Source organism: Pongo abelii, chromosome 12, assembly GCF_028885655.2.
Source record: "Pongo abelii isolate AG06213 chromosome 12, NHGRI_mPonAbe1-v2.0_pri, whole genome shotgun sequence".
NCBI lineage: Eukaryota > Metazoa > Chordata > Mammalia > Primates > Hominidae > Pongo > Pongo abelii.
In genome coordinates this window covers 102,023,314-102,045,775 of record NC_071997.2, presented here as the reverse complement: position 1 = coordinate 102,045,775, position 22,462 = coordinate 102,023,314, and the positions used below count along the sequence as shown (strand labels likewise).

Genomic DNA, 22,462 nt, shown 5'->3' with positions numbered 1-22,462 from the left:
AGCAGGAATTCTCATCTGAAAGCCCTGGAAACTATCTCAGGCTGGGGTGGGCTGAAAGATGCTTCTTGGAAGGACAGCTCACAACATCGATGGGATGCTAGAAAATGCAGCCCAGAGGTGGGCAGGGGCCAGACAAGATGGCTACACAGCAAATAATCCTCAGTTGTTCCCACCTGTTTTGGTTATTTCCTCGATTGCCAAGGCTGTGAGTGTCTGAGTGTGTGTGTGTGTGTGTGTGTGTGTGTGTGTGTGAGGGGTGAGGGGGAGATGAAGGGAGCATCTAATTGGGCAGGCCTGGGTCACAAGTCTACAACTTTTCATCCAAGGGCTTGGTTGAGGGAATATTTGGCCTCTAGCTGCTTGCAGTAGGAGGCTGGGCCCTGCCTCCCACCAGGATTCCCTTAAAGTGGAAACAGTGTTCAGGTACCAGGTGGTGATGAAAATAACAACTGTGTACTACTGCATCCTTAAGAGATATCCTTTGATATCATCAGCGGGTTTGAGGCACCTCAAAACTACTGTGCTAAACCCCAGTGATTTCTCTCTGCCAAATTCCTGAAATTGGGAAATGGAAATATGGTCAAGGAGAGCAGAACACAAAAGCTCTCCTTCTGCTAGAGCCAGAATCTTTGTTTTTTTTGGAGCCATGAGTATCACCAGAAAGGCATGCACCTAAGCCCTACTGAGAGCCCTGGACCTGAGACCCTAAGTCCTGGGATCAAACACCCCTGTCACCTCCAAGGTGCACCTTGGATAGGTCATTTCTCTCTGAGCTTTAGCTTCCACACCTACAAAAGTGGCGCTAATTGGGCTTTTGAGACAATGAATGTGAACATGCTTGTACTTCTGAAGTACAGGTTGAGCATCCTTAACCTGAACATCTGAAATCCAAAATGCTCCAAAATCCAAAACTTTTTGAACACCAACATGATACGCAAAGGAAATGCTCATTGGAGTATTTTGGATTTTGAATTTTTGGACTAGAGATGCTGAATCAGTAAGTATATAATGCAAAAATCCTCCAAACCTCAAATGCAAAATACGTCTGGTCCAAAGCATTTCTGATTAGAGAGACACAATCTTATTCTCTCACTGTGAGGCCCTCTTATTAGTGTGAATGACAGCCAATGCATAGGATTGTTCAGCCATGTCTGGGGTACCCAGGAGCCGTGTCTGTCCATAAATGTGCTGATACCCAAGGCTGTGAATTTTGCCTTCAGCTCAGTCAACAGAAACTGAAATCATTCCTAGAGACACTGTAATTCAAGCTCCAGCCCAATCTGTTAAAGGACCTCTGATATCCCTGGTGCTCAGAAAGGTGACTTGTGTGTTTGACTGAAGGCTTGGGGGACCTCTGGAAGCCAGTCTTAGCTCTGCCATTAACTCTGACCATGTCACTTCACTTTTTGGGGCCTCAGTCTCTTCAACTCTATTATGAGGAGAGAGGATCCCAGCATGTGATGAGTGCATGATCTTAATTATCCACATTAGTGCAAAGAAGCTGTGGGGTGTATGATTTGAGAATCTTCACTTGATTTGGGGGATGCAGTGAATTGTTTGGGGGAATAGCAGGGAGTAGAGAGATCAGATTTTCCTTCGTAGCTTTTTTCTTTTAAATGATATTTTAAAAAATGAATTCCCCCAGCTATCACATTACTGGGTATATACCCAAAGGAATATAAAGCATTCTACCATAAAGACACATGCATGTGAGTGTGCATTGCAGCACTGTTCACAATAGCAATGACATGGAATCGACCTAAATGCCCATCCATCAATGACAGATTGGATAAAGAAAATGTGGTACATATATACTGTGAAATATTATGCAGCCACAAAAAGAGCTGTTTTTTCTGGGAACATGGATGAAGCTGGAAGCTATTATCCTTAGCAAACTAATGCAGGAACAGAAAACCAAATATCGCAAGTTCTCACTTATGAGTGGGAGCTAAATAATAAGAACTTATGAACACAAAGAAGCAAGCAACAGACACTGGGATCTACTTGAGTGGGGAAGGTGGGAAGAGGGAGCAGAGCAGAAAAGATGACTACTGGGTACTGAGCTTAATACCTGGGTAATGAAATAATCTGTAAAACAAACCCCCGTGACACGTGTTTACCTATGTAAGAAACCTTCACATGTAACCCCAAACCTAAAATAAAAGTTTCATAAAACCATGAAAGGAGAGAGAGCCTAGGTGGAAAGGAAACCTGGCCTCAGGGTAGCCAAGCAGAAGTTTGCATGCCAGCCACCAGACGATGACTCGACTTTGGTCTAAATGTAAGAGAAAAACACACCTCCTGGATTTATACTCAGAATAGTTTAGACAGCTTATTTTTTTCCTAAGCAACTTCCAAAGTTTAGCCAATGATTTCTAAACTTTAATGTGCATAAGCCTCTGGAGAGCTTATGAAAATGCAGATTTTCAGGCTCTGTCCTTAAACATTCTGATTTAGAAGGTCTGGAGTAAGCCCAGAATCTGCTTTGTTAGAACAGCTGGTCTTGGCCCAGACCACTTTTTGAGTAGCAAGCATTAGATTCTGCAGCATCCCAGAAAACGCTGACAGGCGACACGGGCAGGTGAGTCCCACTGTAATCATGGTCGAGTGTCATCTTTCTGGCCTCAGATTTTTTGCACATTTAGACTTGGACTGCATGAATGCTACAGCCTCTTTGGGCTTTATCTCCAAGGCTGTGGTGCAGTCAAATCTCCAAGCCTGGCCAGAGCTGTTCTCCCCAACTCAAGGTTTACACTAAATTTCTACAAGGGAAAACCCTGAAGCAGGCTGCCTTACCAGAATCACTTGGAAATCGAGTGGAAATTTTGCATCTTCTGCTTTCAAATTTGATGGTGTGACAGCAACTGTGATGCACACGACAACATTGGTGCCTTCCGTTGGCTCTTGCACAGAGAAGTTGAATTGAGCATCATTCCGAGGTCCTCCTGCATCAGAAAGAGCTGTTACTAGAGCTCAGCTCCACTCCTGGGACTCCCGGGCAGGGCCATGTCCAATGCAGAGAGCTCTGTGGGGTTGTGTTGTGAACTCTGGATTGGAGACCTAAGGCCTGGATCCCAATCCCCACAGTTACTACTTGAGATACAAGTTAATTTTCTAAACCTTGGTTTCCTCCTCTTAAACACAGGAGAGGTTGTATAGTCCCTACTGTGTGAAAAATATTTCTTAAACTGTAAAGTCAAAGTCTATTTTATAATGATAAGTGAAATTCCAGAGTTCCCAGCTACATGTTAGCTTATGCATTGGTGGTAACCATCAGAGCCTTGAAATGGCATGAACCACCCAAGCACAACTAGAGACAGGAAAACAGGCAGTGAGATGGCAATTGCAGTACTCTTCTATGCAAGCATGCTTATCAAAGCCAGAATAAGAGAGAGCGAGCTAATATGAAAACCATTAGATTCAAATACATGGAAGAATGAAGATAAGTCAAGATAGAGATGAACTGATACACATCAGAAGATTGGACTGACAATGGGGGAGCTCTGCAAGGGAGTGGGGAGGCATAGAGGACCACCATAGCATGGATGTGCTGCGAGGACTGGATAAGATGGTGCATTAAAATGCATCTAGCAGCACATAGCAGGTGCCCGATCGCTGGCTCCCTTTTCTTCTTCCATTGTAAGGTATTACTAAAAATGGCCCTGATGTACAGGTTTTGTTAGTTCATTGACAAGCATTGTATCCAGGGGAGAGGGCCTTGGCCCTATAATCAGAGAGGTGCAGCTCAGGAAGAGGAATCAGTAAATTTGCTGTCCAAGATGGACTCAGCAGCTCTTGAGGTTCTGCACAAGACCTCCTGGTCATAAGGTTCTCTGGGCAGAAGTTCTGTAGATCACTAGAGCCTGGAGGTAAAAAAGAGGGACACCCTGGGGTATGGGCTCATTCAAACAAACCATCTCGACAGGCAGGTGCCCAGAGGAAGGGATGCATATGCATCCCTGGGTGCAAACACACAACAAACACACTCACACACACAAATGCATTGTTTACGCAGCCTCTTTTATCAAGGATGTATAAGCACACTCTGGTTCCTCTTCACAGGGAGCTATTTCACTCAACAATGGCACAAACAGGGAATGAGAGGGACAGGGAGGGAATGTGACTTTCCCAAGGCCATGATCAACAAGATTCATCTCAGGGGAGCTCAAAGACAGGCTCAGATGCGCCTACCTGTGGGACTTCAGCAGGGACATACCTGCCAAGACAGGGCAGGGATAGTCTCCCTTGTGCCTAGGTAGTGCTCTCTAGGCTCAAGGACAGACAGGTGTGACTAATTCCACTGCTGAGTATTGGGGAGGCTGAGGACAGGGTGACCAATTATGTTTCCAGCATCACAAGGCCAGTATGTGGCAAAGACAAGGGTCCAACCTAGTCCCTGACTCTTTTCCTGTGTTCTTTCTGCAGCCCTCCCCCTTGTCCTGGACGTTTACTGGAGGGTGGTGAGCCCACTCTTCTCCCAGGAAGCAGGAGGGGGTTAGTGGAAGGATATTGGCACAGCATGGAGGGCTGGGGGAGAATCACATCAGAGATTCTCCTGCTTGGCCCCTACAGCAATCATTTTACTTAGAGGAGCAGTCGCTGTCTCTTCATGCTGACAAACTCCCCTCCTTTCAGCTTCAGGCTCATGGTCCAGAATCAAGGACCAGAGAGAGCTGAAGCCATGCAAGGGCTGGGCTGGGGCAGCCAGCTTCCAGTTGGGCAGTGTGACCACCAGCGTCATGATTACCTGCAGTGTTTCCTAGAATCACTTGCTTCCTAAACATTATTTGGGACCATCCTTCGTGGAGTGTGTTTCCATGGTCCAGGGTAATTGGAATTTCGCTACATATAAACATGGCGACAAATTTCTGTTGGAAATCTTGACATGACATCCTGTTAAAAACAGATATACATCACTCAGTGACCAGTGGTTGTGTCCCCAGGGTGGGCGTTCCTATGACTTTACAGCATAGCCACTGTCCTGCCCAGAGGCCAGTGTCTGATCCTGGCTCATTCAGCATCAAGCACCCTTCTATCTTTTCAGTCCTTCTGCTCCAGTGGCTGGGAGGGCAAGGCAAGGACGCAGTCAAGTTCTGGGGTCTGCCGGTCACCTGGCAGAAGCTTTATCATTTACTGCCATCTCCTTAACCCATTGATCCAATGGTGAGCCCTTTCATGGTCAGTGGGACGACTGCCAGTCTCTCTCTGCTCTGGGTCCTCTAAGCTGCTAGGAAAATTGCTTTTCCCCTAGGGTGTTTTGCCAAATTTATTGTTGAGGTCTTTATCAGCCTAAAATGGATTCCACACCTAAAATCCCACCTCCTACTGTGATTAAACCAGAGATACTGGGAAAGATTTCCTTCTAATTTATATTTGTCCCTCTGATTCTTAATTATTTAGATCCATGCTCCTTTCCACACATGCTAATTTCCATTGAAATACATCACTCCGTAAACCAGACAACCCTCTGAGGAATGTACATGTCATGCTCTGAGATGTGAGCATATGGCCGAGAACGTGTTTTCAAAACATCTAGTCCTGTGTGACTTCTGGGTGATGAAGCCCATGTCTCACACAGAGCTATAGAGTCTGCATCCTGCTGCTGTTTTTGAGGTCATACTAGAGGAAACTGGGGAGCTCGAGGGTCCCAGCAAGATGGTACAGAAGATATGGGCATGACAACCATGCATCCTAGCTTCCAGGAAACCACAGATTTCAAGCCTTTGGTGCCAATATTCTCTTTTACTATTAAAATGTCCTGGAAAGTTCAGCATTTCATAACTGAAATAACTTTCCCACCAAGAGGGAGCCTACAATAATTTTTCATCCAAAGTTTTTGTGTCTTGGTAGAGAAAATAGGCTCCCTCTAAACAGGTCTCTGCAAAGCTATTTTCCATCTTCATAAATGTTTAGGGAAAAGGGTAGGGATTGAAGACTTGGGCAATAAAAGATTTAAAACACCATTGTATAAGAAGGGTAAATACCAAAACTCGCCATCTTCCCTTTTCTTATGTAGCTGGCTTTTCCGCGGGTCACGGGTTTCCTCCCACTCCTGAGACCTGAGTATGGACAAACAAACCACAGGGTGAGATTTTCCAGTGCATTTTTTCTCAACCATGTGTGGGTCAACAGGGACCCTCTGTACATGTCACCATTCCTGGGGAGCACATGGCAAGTGTCATTCTACCTAGGACAGGACCCAGTTATTCTCTACCTGTTGACAACTTCCAAACATCTGTCCCCAGCCTGGTCTTCTTTCCTGAAGTCTGGATGGATTTGTGCTGTAGTTCACCCCACATTTCCAATAGAGTCCCGTAGTGACCTCAAATCAACCTGTCCCTGACTGTACCCATCCTCTGCCACCTCCTATTGCCTGAGCAAGAACATGAGGAGTCCCTCTCTCACACCCCCACATCCAAACAATCATCGAATAGCATTCATTAATTGATCCTACCTCTTAAACCCCTCTCAAAGCCAGGCACTTATTTCCATCCCTCCTGCTGTTACCCTAGTTCAGGCTCCCTGCCCTTCCCTCTGGATGTCCACCTGGTCTCCCTGAACTCAGTTCTGCCCACTTTCCCATCCGTTCCCACACTGCCATTGAAATGATCTTTCTAAAATGTAAACTTGATTATATTATTTCCCTACTTAAAACCCATCAGTGGTTCCATATTATTCTTAAGGTGAAGTTCACACTCCTTAAAGAGAACTTTGGCCTCTGCCACCCTCTCCATGTTACCAGTTTCTTGCTTCCTCACCTTACCCCCACTCTTGAATTCTATTCTCCAGCAATAGTGTCTTCATTTCCTTAAACCACCACCCCCCCAAGCCCAACTTTCACCCTGATGCTCCCTGCACCAGGCGCCCTCTTCCTCCTCTCAGTTCTGTAACCTGCTCTTACTCATCTTCTCTCTTAAAGGGCATTGCCTCTGGGAAGCCTTGCTTGGCCCCCATCTGCCCTCTGTTCCAGGTCTTTTGAGCTTCCATAGCCCACTGTGTTACCATTACTTTGTGTATTGGTGGCTATGTCTCACTAGACTCCCAGAACCATGAGATTCCTGAGCCTGGCTGGTCATCCTATCATCACAGGTGTTTTGCCCATGCCTTGGCATGTATTACGTGGGTGCAAAAGTAATTGCATGCCTAATAGCATACAGTGATTTTTTGTTTGCTTAATTAATTAATGCTGCCCACTTTGTTGGAACGATGTGTTCCAGAAGCCAGTCCTTGGGTCTCTGGTGAGGAAGAGACCCTCACAAGCAGAAGGGAGCAGCTGCTCCTTCAGCCCACTCCTTAGAGGGGAGGCATGCTTGTGGGCAATGGGTTTCAGAGGCACAAAAGCTCAATGAGACCTTTCTCATGGATGAGCTTGCATGGGGAGCCAGGGTCCCCTCTGTGCTAGGACAGCAAGGCAGGGACCACCACTCAGGCTTCCGGCTGCAGGCTGAGGCAGTCAGATGTGGTATTGTAAAATGGCAATTTTAAAATTAAGTGATAATTACATTTTCTGCAATGTGTGATGGAGAATAAATGTAGTGTAAATCAATACACTATCGATTCATGCAAGTTTGCCTTTAAGTGTGTGCGACTGAAATTTCAATTATGGCTGAGATTAGACCATCCGGTGCTCTCCATCCATCTCCATTCCTAAGAAGTGGGGAAGAAATCGACCACCTGCTTGGATACAGTGATTATGCAGTCCCCGTCACTTCCTTCCAGCCTGGTTTCTGGTGCAAAGTGGTGACCCTCAGCAGTCAGCCAAGGTACAATAAGTGATCCAGCAGAACAGGTTCTGCTAGATCCGTCTCCCCCAGTCCCTGCTCTGCAAACATCATGGCCATGTTCAAAAGCCTTCATTTATGCCCATGCCTGCAGGGGATAAATCCAGACTTCCGGCATCAGGCTTTCTAGTGTCAGCTCCCAGCACTCTCTCTCCCAGCTTCCTCTGCCTCAGGCCGGCTTGTTGGCCGGGAACAGACTATCAATGTTCCCAGCTGTGTGCCATAGCTTATGCGTTCCCCTCCTATCTAGTGATCTCTTCTGAAGTGAGTCATACTTCCTCCGCCACAAGGCCAACTCAAGTTCAGTCCCACCCATGAAGCTTTCCCTGAACATGCCAGCCCACGGGAAGCTTCTCTTCCCCAAACCCTGGTGTCCCCTGTTGCTTTCACTGGTCATTTGATATTTAGCATGGGAAACACGGGCAAAATATCAATTGTGAATATACTGCCTCTTCTCCTACCCAAGGGAATCTTTCATTGTCATTTGCCTTCCCTCTACTTCTATCGAAAGAGGCAGCCTCAAATCAGGGGCGCTGGCTGATCCTGTCACCCTCTGGGCCATATTTGGCAACTTGGAGTAATGACTGGGAAGGAGAACTGGAAAAGGCCAGAGGTTATTAGGATTTATATTGGAAAGGGCAAAGGATACACCTGGGAAGGAAGAAAGAATAGAGGTGAGAGAGGAGAAACGGGGGCGGGGAGGCGGTTCGGCTGCCCGATTCTCCTAGGGGCATCTGAGGTCACAGTTAGGTTTATTCTAGGAATTCATTGTGCTGTTTCATCCCTTATTCCATCTCTGCTTACCTCGCCCTCCATCCCAATCATACTTTCATCCCACCCTGGCTGAGTTCCCAGGGGTGCCAAGGTCATGGGGGATCGGAGTGGTCCTGCCACAGCTTAGCCTGGGGCATCAGGCCTAGAACTGGCCGGCTCTGTATTTGCCTTCCAGAATGCACCGTCCTCACTGTATTGATTTCACTGTGTGCTGGGCCCATTAATGTTTGTCTGAACGGATTGTACTTCCTTTCAGATCATGTTCCCCACCCCCAGCCCCACGGGCGATGATGCAGCAGCTGCTGTGTCACCACATTTTTCACGGATGGACACAGACCCCTGGAGGAATGCGACTGGGCTGAGCCTCACTGGCTGCCCAGAGGAGCAAGTAACCTGTTGCGGCCCCTCTGTCCTCTCAGGACTACTGTCTCCTTCATAGTCAGCAAGGGGCTGGGGGCCTAGGTGTCCACCCCTCTGGCAGCTGGGAAATGCCAGCCCAGTTCCCTGGGGAAAGCACTGACCACACAGCTATGCCCCCATGGGACATCTTAGCTCCTGTCCCTCCTGATCTAATTGTGGGCAGGCACAGCTTTTCATTTATATCCCAGGCACCGAGTACTCATGGGCATCCGGAGCAGTAGGGCAAGACTGGTGAGCTGAGTAGATTCGACAAAAACATCATCCAGATCTTTGCATCAGTTTCCCCAACTGCCCCCAGTTAGGACACCTTTTCCACCCTGATGATGTGACATGCTCAGGATCAGAATCCCATGGGTCCCTCCAAGGGCTGTAGTTCCTTCTGTCCATCTGTGTCTTGCCAAGTTGGGGCTTAGCTCCTGCCTGCCTTGCCTCCCACCACTTTTACTAATTCTAGGAATGTGGATTCCCTGCTGTAGACTGTAACCTTCTGGAGGGTGGGCACTGGGTCTTGTCATCCATATATACCTCACAACACCAACTTAACACAGTGCACTTAGTACAGGGTGTACACAGTAGGTGCCTCACAGTTGCTTGGCGGATGGCATCACAGGAGCGTGAGTTGGACCAATAGCCACGTGTAGGTGTGAGCTGGACAGGCCTGCAGTGAGATGCACAGTGGTGAGACAGCTCCTGCTCTCATGGGCAGGAGGCTCTACCGACACCAAGTGCTCTGTGAAGGATGGAGAGAGGTTTCCAGAAGCCATACCCATCACTCCAGCGCCCTCTCCATTCGGTCTCGCCCCAGCCCCAGGGGTTCCACAGGGAGATAATTTCTTCCCAGCCTCTTCTGTATTGAATCTGTAAAGAAAACAGAAAAGGAAACTGTCAGTGCTCTACAGCAAAAGTCAGCAGAAAGGGGGATGAATGCAGATGCTTTTACCTCCAAGGACCAATTTAACTTCTGACCTCATTTGGCTGCAGCCAGAAAAAAATTGAAAGGGGAAAAAAAAATCAATGTCTCTCTACTGCCTGCATGGCATTGGAATGAGATAGACGAGGAAATGGCCCCTCATTCCGCTCAGCCCCTTGCAAGGGCAGATGCAACTTTATCATTCCCTAAGACTGAATCCCAGAACCTGAGTGAGTTGAGATTTAATAGCAGATAAACAGCAGGGGATGTTGCTTCGGGCTGCAGAGAATTTTATGGGTCCCCAGACTCCTCCAAGCCCTGTCATGGATGGCATCTCTGTTCCACAGACACAACCTGATTCTCTGCCAGCAGCCCAGTGGGAGCTATGGTGCAGTCTCAACAGCACTGTCGTGAGTGAGGAGGGTAGAGGAGGCAGATTTGAGCAAGACTGAGATGGCCTGTGAACCAAGATAGCCAAGGCTAGCCCTCCTTGTCCTGCATCCCGGAGCTGATGAGACACGTTGGTCTGAGAGAAGATGGCCAACAACAGCCTGAACTTTCCTCCCTCCCTCCCTCTCTTTCCTTTCCTTCCTCCCTCACTCCATTTCCTTTCCTTCCTCCCTCCCTTCCCTTCCTCCCTTCCTTCCTCCCTTCCTAATTTCCCTTTCTCCCTCCCTCCATCCTTCACTCCCTTCCTACCCTCCTTTTTTCCCTTACTGCCTCTCGTCTTCCCTTCCTTCTTTCTTTCCTTCCTTTTCCTCCCTCCCTCCCTTTCTTCCCTCCTTCCTTCTGTTTCTTTCCTTTCTTCCCCCCTTGCCCCTATCCTTTTTCCCTTCCCTGCTCCTATTCTTCCTTCCCTCCCTCCCTCCTTCCTTCCCTCCCTTCCTTCCTTCCTTTCTCTCTGCCTCCCTTCATCCCTCCCTCCCTTTCTTCCTCTCTTCCTCCGTCTGTCTCTTCCTTCCTCCCTCTTCCCCTTCCTTCTTATCTTTTTTCCTCACTCCGTTTTTCTCCTCCCTCCATCCCTCCGTTCCTTCTTTACCCCCTGCCTTCCCTCTTCTCTCCCTCCCTCCTTTCCTCCTCCCTTTCTTCTCTCGCTGCCCCCTGTCTGGGGTAACTCATAGTCCTGCACTTCAGATAAGGAGGTCTACCCCTTTGCTCCCTCACACCACTTGAGCCAGAGGGCAGGACTGTGGGAAAGTGTCAACAACACAGCAGCCAACCCTTGAACCTGCATCCCCGGGAGCCCGCAGCCCTCAGCCGGGCGAGAGGAATTAAAATATGACTGAGCTGTAGCTGTGATATCGATCTGTGCTAATGTTGTCTGAGGAGACAGAGGCCCAGAGGGGTGAGGAAAGGGGCGAACTTGCTCCATGATTCTTGGTCAGAGGAGAAGGACAACACTCTGAATAGAATAGACTATTGCTGTGTGGAAGAGAAGCTGCAGGTGGAGGCAGGGGTCAGAGCTAGGTGCCTGCTAATGTGCGCTAAGGAAACAGCTAGAGAAGCTAAGCAACTTCCTCAAGACCGCTAAGACAGCGGCGGAGGCAGAATTCCAATCCTGCCACGGTGAATATTCAAAGTCCGGGCTCCTAGTTTTGGAACTGGGTGTGAGTAAAGGTTCGTTCTTGAATGTGGCTGTGACCTTGGCCTCGACTGTGACCCTTGAGCCACCTGGTCAATTCCCATGCTCATCAGTGGGGCATTGCTGTGCAGGAGCCGCACAGTCACACAGCGGCCCAGGAGCCTGGCTCGGATAAGGCTCTTTTCTGTTGCTTCCCTTGCCTGCCCCGCTCCCTGGCCAGTACCTCAGCAAAAGGGGTTCTGACTTTCAATGCCTCCAAGAGGCACAAACCCAGGTTTTCCACCCCTGTCTGCCCTACCCTAAGGCACCCCAGGCCTTGCACGCCATTTATTGTTGTTGTTGTTTTTTTTTTTTTGAGATGGAGTCTCGCTCTGTTGCCCAGGCTGGAGTGCAGTGGCGCGATCTCGGCCCACTGTAAGCTCCGCTTCCCAGGTTCACGCCATTCTCCTGCCTCAGCCTCCCGAGTAGCTGGGACTACAGGCGGGTACCCGCCACCACACCCGGCTAATTTTTTGTATTTTTAGTAGAGATAGGGTTTCACCGTGTTAGCCAGGATGGATACGCAGTTTATTGTTAACTGCCAGCACCTGACAGAGCCCATGGAGCAGGGACACAAGCAATGGTCACTTGGTGTCCCAAACAGCTTAATGAGCCACCCTCAGTGCCTCACAGATACTCAGGGGCTCCAGTGGGCGCGGGGGAGAAAAGCAGCCTGCGATTCAAAGGGGCTGAAGGCAGGGCTAAATGAGGCATGCAGATAAACACTCACCCCTTTGCCCAGGGGAATCGCCGACTGAGCTAGGTGCATAATAAAAAATGCCAATTTCATTTATCTTCCTGTCTGTGTCCTGCCTAGAGGGAGGACGAGCAGATTAAAAAGCATGCCACATTTATGGGCTGCTTTAATCTTATACTTGTGGTTCCGAGTTAGAACCTCCTCTCTCTGGAGGAGGAATCTTTAACCAAGTCAGTTCTTGGGCCCTTGTGTCCCTCCTTTATGACAGTGACCTATTGGTGCTCGCACAGGCCTTGGTCTGGGGGAGCAGGGGTCACACTCGAGGACAAGGCCATGGCTACACCTAAGAATGGGCCAGCCACATGCTTCTTCACTCCCTGGCCTCTGACTCTGCCTCTGACCCTGCTCAGTGCTCAGAAAAGGTGCTACTGGGCAGGAGGTGGCCCAAGTTATCTACCCTGCAGTAGTACTTCCTCAAATGAATTATCCTGAATGCCAGTTCCATTGGCCGTTAATAGTTATTCCTAGCAAAAATGGTTTTGTGGCTAATGGTACAATAAAAACCAGCAGTGTTTGCACTGTTCATACAGGCCTCTTGGAGTCTTTAAAATGTGAATGTACACTCTGAATCTCCAAGGAGGGGATATAGTGAGTTGCATTTTCCAAATGTATTTGGAAACCCATTTTCATAGAGGCTAGTGCTTCTTAGAACACATTCTGGGAAGTGTCAGCTACATGGAATGGTGGAGCAGGGATGGATTACACAGGACATGCGGTCTTGATCACCTGTCTTCCCAGGGGAGGTGCTCTGCTTAGACCACTCAGTATATTATTGAAACAACTCCAAGTGTACACTATGGGGGCACAAATGTTCGAGCTGTGGGTATCATGATCAGGAGCCCAAATGGCAGCTGAGCCCACACTTGGACTCCCGAGTTCCCCTTTGTCGCCCTAGGTGTTCACATAGCTGCTCTGCAACCCAGAAGTCACTGCCATCTCCACAGCCAGCCTCTGCAGAGACTCATGCTCCAAGGTCATCTGGACCTCTGGGTACACAAGTCCCTTCTCCCCTGTGTTCAAAGGAGAAACAAAGGCTATCTCAATGTATAAAAAGGATCTTGTCCAAGAATGGCAAATACATTGCAAAGGTACCTGACTTCCTCATCTCATGCCCCAAACAGGTATTACTAATTGATAACAGCTCTCTTTCCATGAATCTGGAAGTGCTGAGGTCAATTTTGGACAATTACCTATTGTCCAAAAAGCATTCATTAGAAATTGGAGATATTGTCTTGGTTTTGTGATTGGGACACCAATCAAAACATGAAACAATGGAACAACTGGCCTCAGGTCCATGGACAAGAGAGACAGATGGGTAGAGAGAGGAAGGACATGTGGGAAAGGAGGAGAGGCCAGGCAAGTCTGAGAAAGCCACACGTAGAGCCTGATGCTCTGCAGTCCTCAGTCCATAAAGTCCTGGGGGAAATTATGTGCCCTAGAGTTTGGAACTCGGTCTCTCAGGGCTTAGGAGACATTATTAGACCTCAAGTGTTGTGGGAAATACAGAGATCGGGGAACACTTGCAGGAAACCACACCATGGCCAGGAAGTGCTGTCACCGCAAGTGTGGTGACAAATGTAGACGGACACTAAAGAGACAGAGTGTCCAGACCAGCTATCTCTCAGGTGCTATCTATCTAACCTCGTGAAAGACATCTCTCCTATCAGGCCTCAGCTTCTTCCTTTATGAACAGAGAAGGTTGTGCTTCAGTAGTATTTTCCAGGCCAGTGATCACATACATTTTTGTCCAGCCAAAGTCAATTCTTCCATTGAGGAGCACGATTGTCCTACAGTGCCAGCCTCCTCCTCTTCCATGAGGATAAAGTTTTATCTGGGCATATGGGGCCCAGCTAGACAGTGTATGTCCCAGCCTCCCTTGGCCTTGGTGTGGTCATATAATTAAGCTTAGACTAATGGGATGTGAGAGAAATGATGCATGCCTCTTCCAATTCATGCCTTCTATATGGATGTATGACTGTCCCCTGGCCTCTTTCTCTCCCCTGGGTGGAAGATGAGGGATCAGAGCAGCTGTCTTGGGCTCACGGATGGAAGCTCCATGTTGAGGATGGCAGAGCCACCTACTAGTCCTGGCATCACCTGCTTACCTGAGAGAGAAATGAACTTTGTCTTAAGACCCTATATTTTGGAGTGTCTTTGTTACAACAATTTAGCTTGCATGTAACAAATAAAACCCCTTTCAGGGCAAAACTTCCTCCCTGGAGTCAACTGGGTAGTTCATTCTACCTCCTTTGGGGCTGATCTCCCAGTCTAGATAGACAGTCAGAACTGTCTGAGATCAGCAACAGGACAGCAAGATCTCTGGTGGGTTCTCAGAAAGGAGGACACTGGGAGTCAGAACTTCTGGATGAACGGAAGGAGCTGAGGCTGTCCACGGTGCAAGTCACCACAGAGGCGAGGGTGATAAATCCTCATTTCATCTTTCTTGGGCTTTCATGTGATTCTGGCCCCTGTTGAGAGGAACAGGAACACTGGGGCAGAGGCCAGGGGAGAGCTGGACAGGCCAGCAGCCAGCCTTACCTGCTCAGCCCCAGTCACGGTGTAGGCGTGCAGACTCACCAGCCCATTCTCCATCACCTGTGCTGTATCTGTTGGCTTCAAGGCAGAAAAGCATACCAAACATTAGACATCTACAGGTTCTTCAAAGAAATAGAAGAACACAGTCCAAACAGCCGCTGAGCCATCTGGGACCCACCGACTCACTTGGGACTGGTATATGGCCTGGAACTCTTTTCTAGAGCAGCAGAGTTGGAAGGCCATTGGGTGTCTGAGGCCCCAGGGATTTCATGCCTCAGGGCACCACCCCCATGAGTGACAGAACCCCATGGAGTCCCGAGGGCCTGGGTTACTCTCTCCACCAACCACATGTCATCAGTGAGACACAGCACAAATATGTCTGCTGGGACATTCGCAGGAGTCAGGAATCACTTGACCCCCACATTGAGAGTAACTGGAGTTTAAAGTGCATCTTGGGCTTCTGGTGGCATTTTGGATTAGCGATGTGTGACTTAAAGCCCACATGTTTCAAGATGAAGGAAGCATCCCCGTGGATAGAAACCAGATGTCTCAGAACAGACTCAAATAATTTGGAGGGTCACCCAAGCTTTTCAAAATGGGTCATGCTGCCCTTGGGTGCTGCCATTAGAGCCAGTGAGCATCAGAGGGCCCTGGGGGGCTCCGTGTAAACTTACGGCAAAATACAAAGGACCTGAAGCTGCGTTCTCCAGTACATGGTAAAGCCCACTGATTGCTCGGGAGCTGTAGCAGTAGGTCCAGGCTCTGAGGCAGCAGCATTGGAAGCCTTGTCCAGCCACTTATGAGCTGTGTGATGGTGAGCACCTTAGGTAGCCTCTCTGAGCCCACCTTTTCTTCTGTGAAGTGAATTCTGCAATTTCTGTCTTAGAGGCAGGCTACTGTAGGGTTCAATGAGGTGACCCAGGTAAAGCACGCTATCAGTGTTCGTTAATGGTGGCAGCTTGCCATACCCTCCTTAGCTGAATGGGCCCCTGGCTGAGCATTCCTGGCTGAGGAAAGGCTTGAACTGGTGCAAAAGGGCTCCCCGTTGACTTACCCCACTTGGAGTGGCACAGGTTATCAGGGAGCCTGCCTTGGTCGCTGTCTTCACTGCCTTCACCAGGTCCACAGGGGAGGAGTGCAGATGGATGTTGGTGATCACGCCTCCTGTGAGGTCCACCAGGGCATCCTCGAGGAAGCCATAGTGCAGATCGGAATAGGATCCAAGCAGCCTGGGAGGGGAACGGGGGATGAACCATCATGGTGACTTTGGTGAGATGCTCTGGGAGGGGAGCTTGTGCACTGACCCTCTGCCTATTTCCCAGGTGAGGGGCTGCCTGGTCCACTCCTGACCATGGCCACCCACCTCCCATTTGCCTGGATGGAGATTCTAGCACTGTCTGCAGCTCCAGGGGCTCCTACCATCCTCTGTACCTTCCTGCCCTGGTCCCCCAGGCCTGCACAGTCCCATAAGTGGCAGCACGGACGAGAGGCTGGGAGTGCCTGTGCTGGAGCCACAGGGCAGGGGTTGAACCCCACCTTTGCCACAAATTTGGCTGCTTGAACTTGGGCACATTAATGAGCTTCATGGGGCTATGTTCCACATAGTGCCTGGCACGCGGCCATCCCTTAATGAGTACTGGATATTATTATGTTGAGTATCTCCTGCTTCCCATTCAGTTTAACAGCAGTGTGAAGTACTGACTGTGGGTGAGGGACTATGAGAGGCATATGTTTCAAAACCCCATTCCTGCTCTCTAAGAGCTCACAGCCATACCCTGATGCTGGCAGTGGACATTGGGAGCCACTGTTCTTACTCTGCAAACCCTGATCCAGAATTCCCATTCCCAGAGTTACCCACTCGCCCCCAGATCATTAGGGAGATCACTGGCTTAACTGAAGGTAACATAGGTAAGGATGAGTCTTAGGTAACATACCCCAAAAGCTTAAAACCCTCACCCCCTTCTCCAAAGCATCTCTTCCTGCCACCCTGCCTCCACCCCCACCCATGGCATTTCTGTTTCTGGGAGATGGGCAGGGCCAGACCCAAGAGGCCTAACGTTCCCCAGGAGAGAGGGTGGCCTGATCAGTCACAAAGGAACCTCTCATGCAGGGGCTGGACAGTCAGATTTGTTTTGAGAACTTGGGACGAATTGGAAGGGTTCCATGGAATCTTGAAATTCAGGCAGGGCAAGCTCACAAAGGATATGGAACTGAGGTCAGATCAGGCAGGAGACCCTGGCATCAAAGCCACCCAGCAGGAGCCACACTCACTGCTGCCTCTGTTGCTTGGGCTTCTCGCCAGGGACCTACACGTTCCTGTCCCCGGTGAGCAGGCAGAGGCAGAGCCCTTCACAGGGTGGAAGGCAGTGGAGGAAGTCCTGGCTGCAGCTTTTGTTCTGGTAATGCAAAATCACACACGATCAGGGCCTGGGTCTATCCTGCTGCTCCCTCCAACTGGGTCTTCCACCCTGGACAAGACCCTTCCCCTCCCTGCCCTTGGCCTTTCATCTGGAAGCTGCAGGGTGGACTGGATGAGTCCTCAAAACTCCTTTCTCACTGTTTCCCCCTCTGACATTCTCTCCTCCTGGGGATCACACGGAATTCCGGTAGATTCACTTCAGCAAATGCGTATCGTATCAAGCAGTCACTATCAGGAGGACTCTGCCCCAGGCACGAATGCTTAGAAGGAACGGCTTAGAAAGCCTTTTATTAAAGAAAACTGAGGATTCCCAGAATGAAGGGGCATCTCTACAGGAGCCCCCATGTGACAGATTAATCTTGACTTGTTTTAAAACTGGTTCTAAACCTTATCCTCCTGCTCGCCTTCTCTCTGACCCAGGGTCTAGATTTTTCTCTCTGGAGCATTTGCTCAGTCAACTGTAGAGCCTCCTTTGGTGGTGAGTGTGCCTGGTTGGGGCTGAGCTCTGGACTCCCTTGCTGTCCCATGTGGGTTCTGGCTCCTGTTCCAATTACCAGGGCGTGGCTGAGGGTGCTGGAAATTCACAAGGACTGGGGTTTGGGAACCCATTCCCCACCAGTGCTACCTCCTGCTCTTTGCAACAGCCCCTTCCTGGTGATACTCTCAGGGCGCCTTTCCTGGCTTCAAACAGGGTTGTGCTAAAGAACAGCACTCCAGAAAAGCCGCGGTGGGGCCTGGCCCCTCTGTCACTTCACTGTCTCACTGCCTGTGGGCCCCGTCTGACATCCTGCACCCACAGCATCCGGCAGTCACCTCGGAGTCACCCAAGACAACCAAAGGCACTCCCTGCCACTCACGGCCAGAGCCCTTTGGTGTCTTCTAAAGTCTTCTCTTACTACGTATCCACAATGCCCATGAAACCTGTCCCAGCAGCAGCTGGGTGTTTTGACAAGGAGCTATCTTTCTGCGTTCTAAACATGAGCTCACGGATCCTGCTGATGTTCAGGATCATGGCAACTATTCTTAGCCCCCTTTGCTGACAGGAAGCAGAAAGGAGAGAGAGAGAGAACTGTGTTCACCGCAGCCACCACTATTCCTTGTCACCTGAACCAGGAATTCTGAGACAGCCTTGTCCCCATCCTCTGCTTCAGCCTCCTTTGGGGAAAATGTCTTTGTGCCCAGCAATCATATGAAAGAGGAAAGAATTCAGATAGAGCCAGAGAAGATGCTGAAATGCTGTAGAGATTCCATAAAGGATGGTAAGCAGCCTACTAGCTCTCACTCCTCAATCTCCTCTCTATTTCACGACCTCTGGGGAAAACAAAACGCTAAATATGGTTTTCATTTGACTTGACCAATTAATTTCCAGACTCCCCAGCAGCAAGGAGAATAGAAAGTTTGGAGACCATGTGTTCACTGGGCTGTTGCCTGCACCCTTGGAGGGAAGAGGTCCCTCTCCATCTGGACAGATAGGCTCTCTACGTTTGGGCTGTGGTCCTCATGTGCCAGACGCTGAGCTCCTCAAGCAGCAAAAAGACAAATCATTTTCTTGTAGGACTGACAGTGTCAGGGATGGTGGGAAGGCGTGGGAAATAGTGACTAGGGAAAATCGTGCTCATCCCATCCTCATCTGTGTGTGATCTTGGGCCAGTCATTTCACCTCGCTGAGCCTGTTTCCTCAACTTTCAAAGAAGGTGGGGTTTGATGCTCACAGACGTCCTTTCTGGCTCTGAAACCCTATAATTCTATGTGATTCACCCCTGCATTTTAGAGCTTCCTTTTTTGGATAGTGAGGGGGTGGGGGACCTTTTAAACAGCTTTAATAGTTTGAGACATTTTATCCTCTGCTAGATATCTTTAAGCAGTAGAATGCAGATGCCAGGTCCACGTTCCTATTTCTTTTCAAGCTGAATGATTGCTTGAGGTCATCAGTTAACAAAATGGGGTCAAAGTCATCATTTCCTTCTGCAAGATTTCTAATTCTCCCAGGGAACCACTGGTCTCCCCGTTTTTACATAAGGATAAAACGAGGCTCTGAAGAGATGAGGGCTGAATCTGTATTGAAAAGATAATGGCAGTGTTTTCATAAGTAGCTTAGAAGTGAATTAACCTCCCAAATGTGGATTGGTTCAACAACCTTGGCTGTTATCTGGGCTTCATTCTCAAATGCTAATGAGCAGCTGTTTCTGATGCTAGAAATGAACAAAAACTTTAGTTTTTCACAAGTTTGCCTCAAAAAGAAAGAATGCACAAAAAGAGGTCTTGAGGCACCTCACTGTTTGGACTGTGACCTCCAGAAGGACAGGGGTGGACTGTGGTGCTATCACCACCTCTAGGGCCCAGGACTGCACTTGGCAAGGCTGCAGAATGGATGGGGAAGATAACGATGTCCCTGGCCAGGTGAGTAAAGACCTGGTAGGCCCAGCTTAACTATGTGCACCTGCCATCTCATCACAAATGGAGACTCAGCTTCTCCATTTGTGGGCTGAGAGGCTGGTTAGGATGATCTCCAGAATTTTCTGGACCTATGATGCTCTCCACTCATTTTCTCCTCAAGGGCATGGTCCTCTCTGCTTTTATCTGCTAGCAGTGATCCCCAGCTCTGGCACTTCCCTCGCCCCTTCAAGGTGCCTGCCTCACACACAGCCCCTCCTGAGGGCAAGTGTCCCTTCCCCAGATCCTGTCCCTTTGTAGCCACTTGACCCAGGTCATGGCTGATTGGGCCGATGGGGTCCTGACCCAGGCTTGAGCAATAAGACTCCAACTCTCTGGATTGGAATCAGGTACCGGGCAGGGAATCGGATGGAAAGCAGCAGAAGGTAAAGACAGAGGCACAAGGCCAGGTGGCCTGATGGGAGTTCAGAGGAAGTGGGGGTCCTGAGAAATGCAGAGTGAGGAGGCAGCAGAGGAAGATGCATAGCAAAGACAGGTGACTGGGCGGGAGGAGGAGCAGCGGGCCAGCTACAGAGAGGAGCAGAGCAGAGCAGAAGCCACAGCAGCTGCAGCCAAACCAATGCCAGAGCCTTTCTCCAGCCCCTGGGGACCAGCCTCATGAGAATCCCTGCCCTTGGGCCTCTGCATACCTTCCTGTCCTATTTCCAGGTGTGCCGCCTTCCCCGTTCATGATATCATCACTGCGAGGTCTTGCTCTTTTTTTAAATTTGTTTCATTTCATGAACTTTCTTTTTTCCTTCCTTCCTTCCTTCCTTTTATCCACATTCTTTTTCTCCTCCACCCCAAGACAAGCATTTCAGGATGTGGAATATGCACCTTTTGTTTGTATGCGTTCTTGTGAAATGAGAATTGCAGGGCACAGAGTTTCCGTTTCCATAAATAACTGTGCATGGGATTGCTCAGTGCCTCTTACCTCATTTGCAAAAGCTAGAAAGCTGGAGAATGCCAAGTGTTTGCCAGGATGTGGGGATCCAGGAACCCCCAAATAGCACAGGAGGGAGTGTGCACAAAGGCAGCCTCTGAAGGACAATCTGACAATACTTATCTTGGCTACACGCATGTCTCACACCCACTAAGGACACTTCTACGGGGCCTCAAGGACCCTGCCTCTAAGGACCGTCCCGGTCACAGTGCACAGATGGGATCTGTGGCTTCTGACTGCTGCGTGGCTCTCCATGAAGTGTGCCCACCCATTGTACCCACTGACCTCAGTGATGGACACTCCATAACAACCTTGTGGCAGTCAAGAATATCCTCAGATGTGTCCTCTTAGGGGCCCCCAGGAATGTCCCTATTGGGTGTGAGAAGTGTGTGTAGCCAAGCTAAGTATTGTCGGGTTGTCCTTCAGAAGGCTGCCTGGGTGCACACTCCCTCCCGTGCTGTTGGAGGGTCCTGGATCCCCACATGCTGGCGAGCACTTGGCATTCTCCAGCTTTTGCAGTCTCATAGGAGGAGACGGATGTGTCATTACTCTTTGTGTTTCCATTGTATTGATTATGGAAAGTTTGAGTGTATCTTCATCACCTGTGTGGGTGTTTAGGACAGTGCCCTCTTCCTCACACACACACGTGCACCCCCCCATCCACAGTCCTGCACACATCCACTTGAGTCAGTCTGAGAGCGTCTGTCCCAGTGCCAAGCACAGTGCCTGGCATATGGTTAAATGCTCAATAAACATCTGCTGAATAAAAGCAACCCAAAGAATCTAAGTACAACATGTGAATTGGGATGTTTATAAGTTCTTAAGCTTGTCAGAACCTAAAGGCAGTTCCTAAGTCATGGTATTTTGACCATATGAGAATAAGCATGTCCTGCCCCACGCCCACACATAAATGCCACCTCGTAGCAGCCACACCGGGTGCCCAACTGCCTGGACCACCCCTGATGATGCCTTTATTTGAATCACTCCCATTGTTGGAGATGCCTCCTCCCACCTATCCCCTCTCCCCTTGCTGAAATCCTGCCCATCCTTTGAGGCCTCACTCAAATGCCACCACCTCCACACAGCCTCAGCCTGACTTTCTGTGAGTCAGAGAGTCAGAATTGTTTACTCTCTCCTCCGCGCTCTCATCGGACTTTGACCGTGATATTATTAAATATATTTCTTTGGGCCCTGATACCAGCCTTGCAATAATATCATTGTCAGTGCATATCTCTGTCCAGCCCCTGCCCTGCCCACTCTTCACTATGTGCCTGTGGGACCCTCCTGATGGCCCCAACATGGACCTTTGCACATGGTGATTGTTTATGGAGATGTCCAGCCAGGTGGCAAAGGCTGCAATGCTCCAACAGGGACTGTTTGCATTCTGGGTAGGCAGGACCAGCCCTGAAACTCTGGGCTGATGGGCGGCGGGGTTGTACTTACTTGGCATAGGCTTTCTCCAGCAGGCAGGGCCAGAACTCTTGGTTTTCGTGGCAAGGACGCACAAACAGGCATTTATCTCCCTGGACAGGTAGGCGGTCATCAATCACCACTTCCACCCACTGGCCACATTGCCAGAACTGGAAGAGAGCCAAGCATATGCTTTGACAGAGTTGAGGCAGGAGGGAGCTCCTGGGTCCTCTAACCTAAGCCAAAAGTTGCAACATGACCTCTACAATGCAATAATGAACTCTATTCCAAACAAAATCCCAGCTCAGGTTGCCAGGCAGGAGGCAGGCATGTCATCTCAACCGGCAGATGGAGAAAATGAGTCACAGACCAACTTAGTCCAGGAAGATATAGTCAGGGAAGAAGCAGACTTGGGTTCTAGCTTCACTTTGCATCTAAGTGTTGCCTCTCTTTGGCAAG

General features: G+C 49.4%; 1 protein-coding gene across 1 annotated transcript in view; it reads right to left on the bottom strand.

Annotated features, from left to right (window-relative positions):
- The window catches only part of CAPN13 (calpain 13), a 91,006-nt gene that overhangs the window by 25,549 nt on the left and 42,995 nt on the right, over nucleotides 1–22,462 (bottom strand). Inside the window, exons 5-11 of the mRNA XM_002812157.4 lie at nucleotides 22,037–22,173; nucleotides 15,853–16,027; nucleotides 14,802–14,876; nucleotides 9,742–9,833; nucleotides 5,985–6,059; nucleotides 4,748–4,893; nucleotides 2,797–2,945 (exon numbers count right to left, since the gene is read on the bottom strand). Coding sequence (XP_002812203.3) covers nucleotides 2,797–2,945; nucleotides 4,748–4,893; nucleotides 5,985–6,059; nucleotides 9,742–9,833; nucleotides 14,802–14,876; nucleotides 15,853–16,027; nucleotides 22,037–22,173 — 849 coding nt within the window. The remainder of the gene's footprint in view (nucleotides 1–2,796; nucleotides 2,946–4,747; nucleotides 4,894–5,984; nucleotides 6,060–9,741; nucleotides 9,834–14,801; nucleotides 14,877–15,852; nucleotides 16,028–22,036; nucleotides 22,174–22,462) is intronic.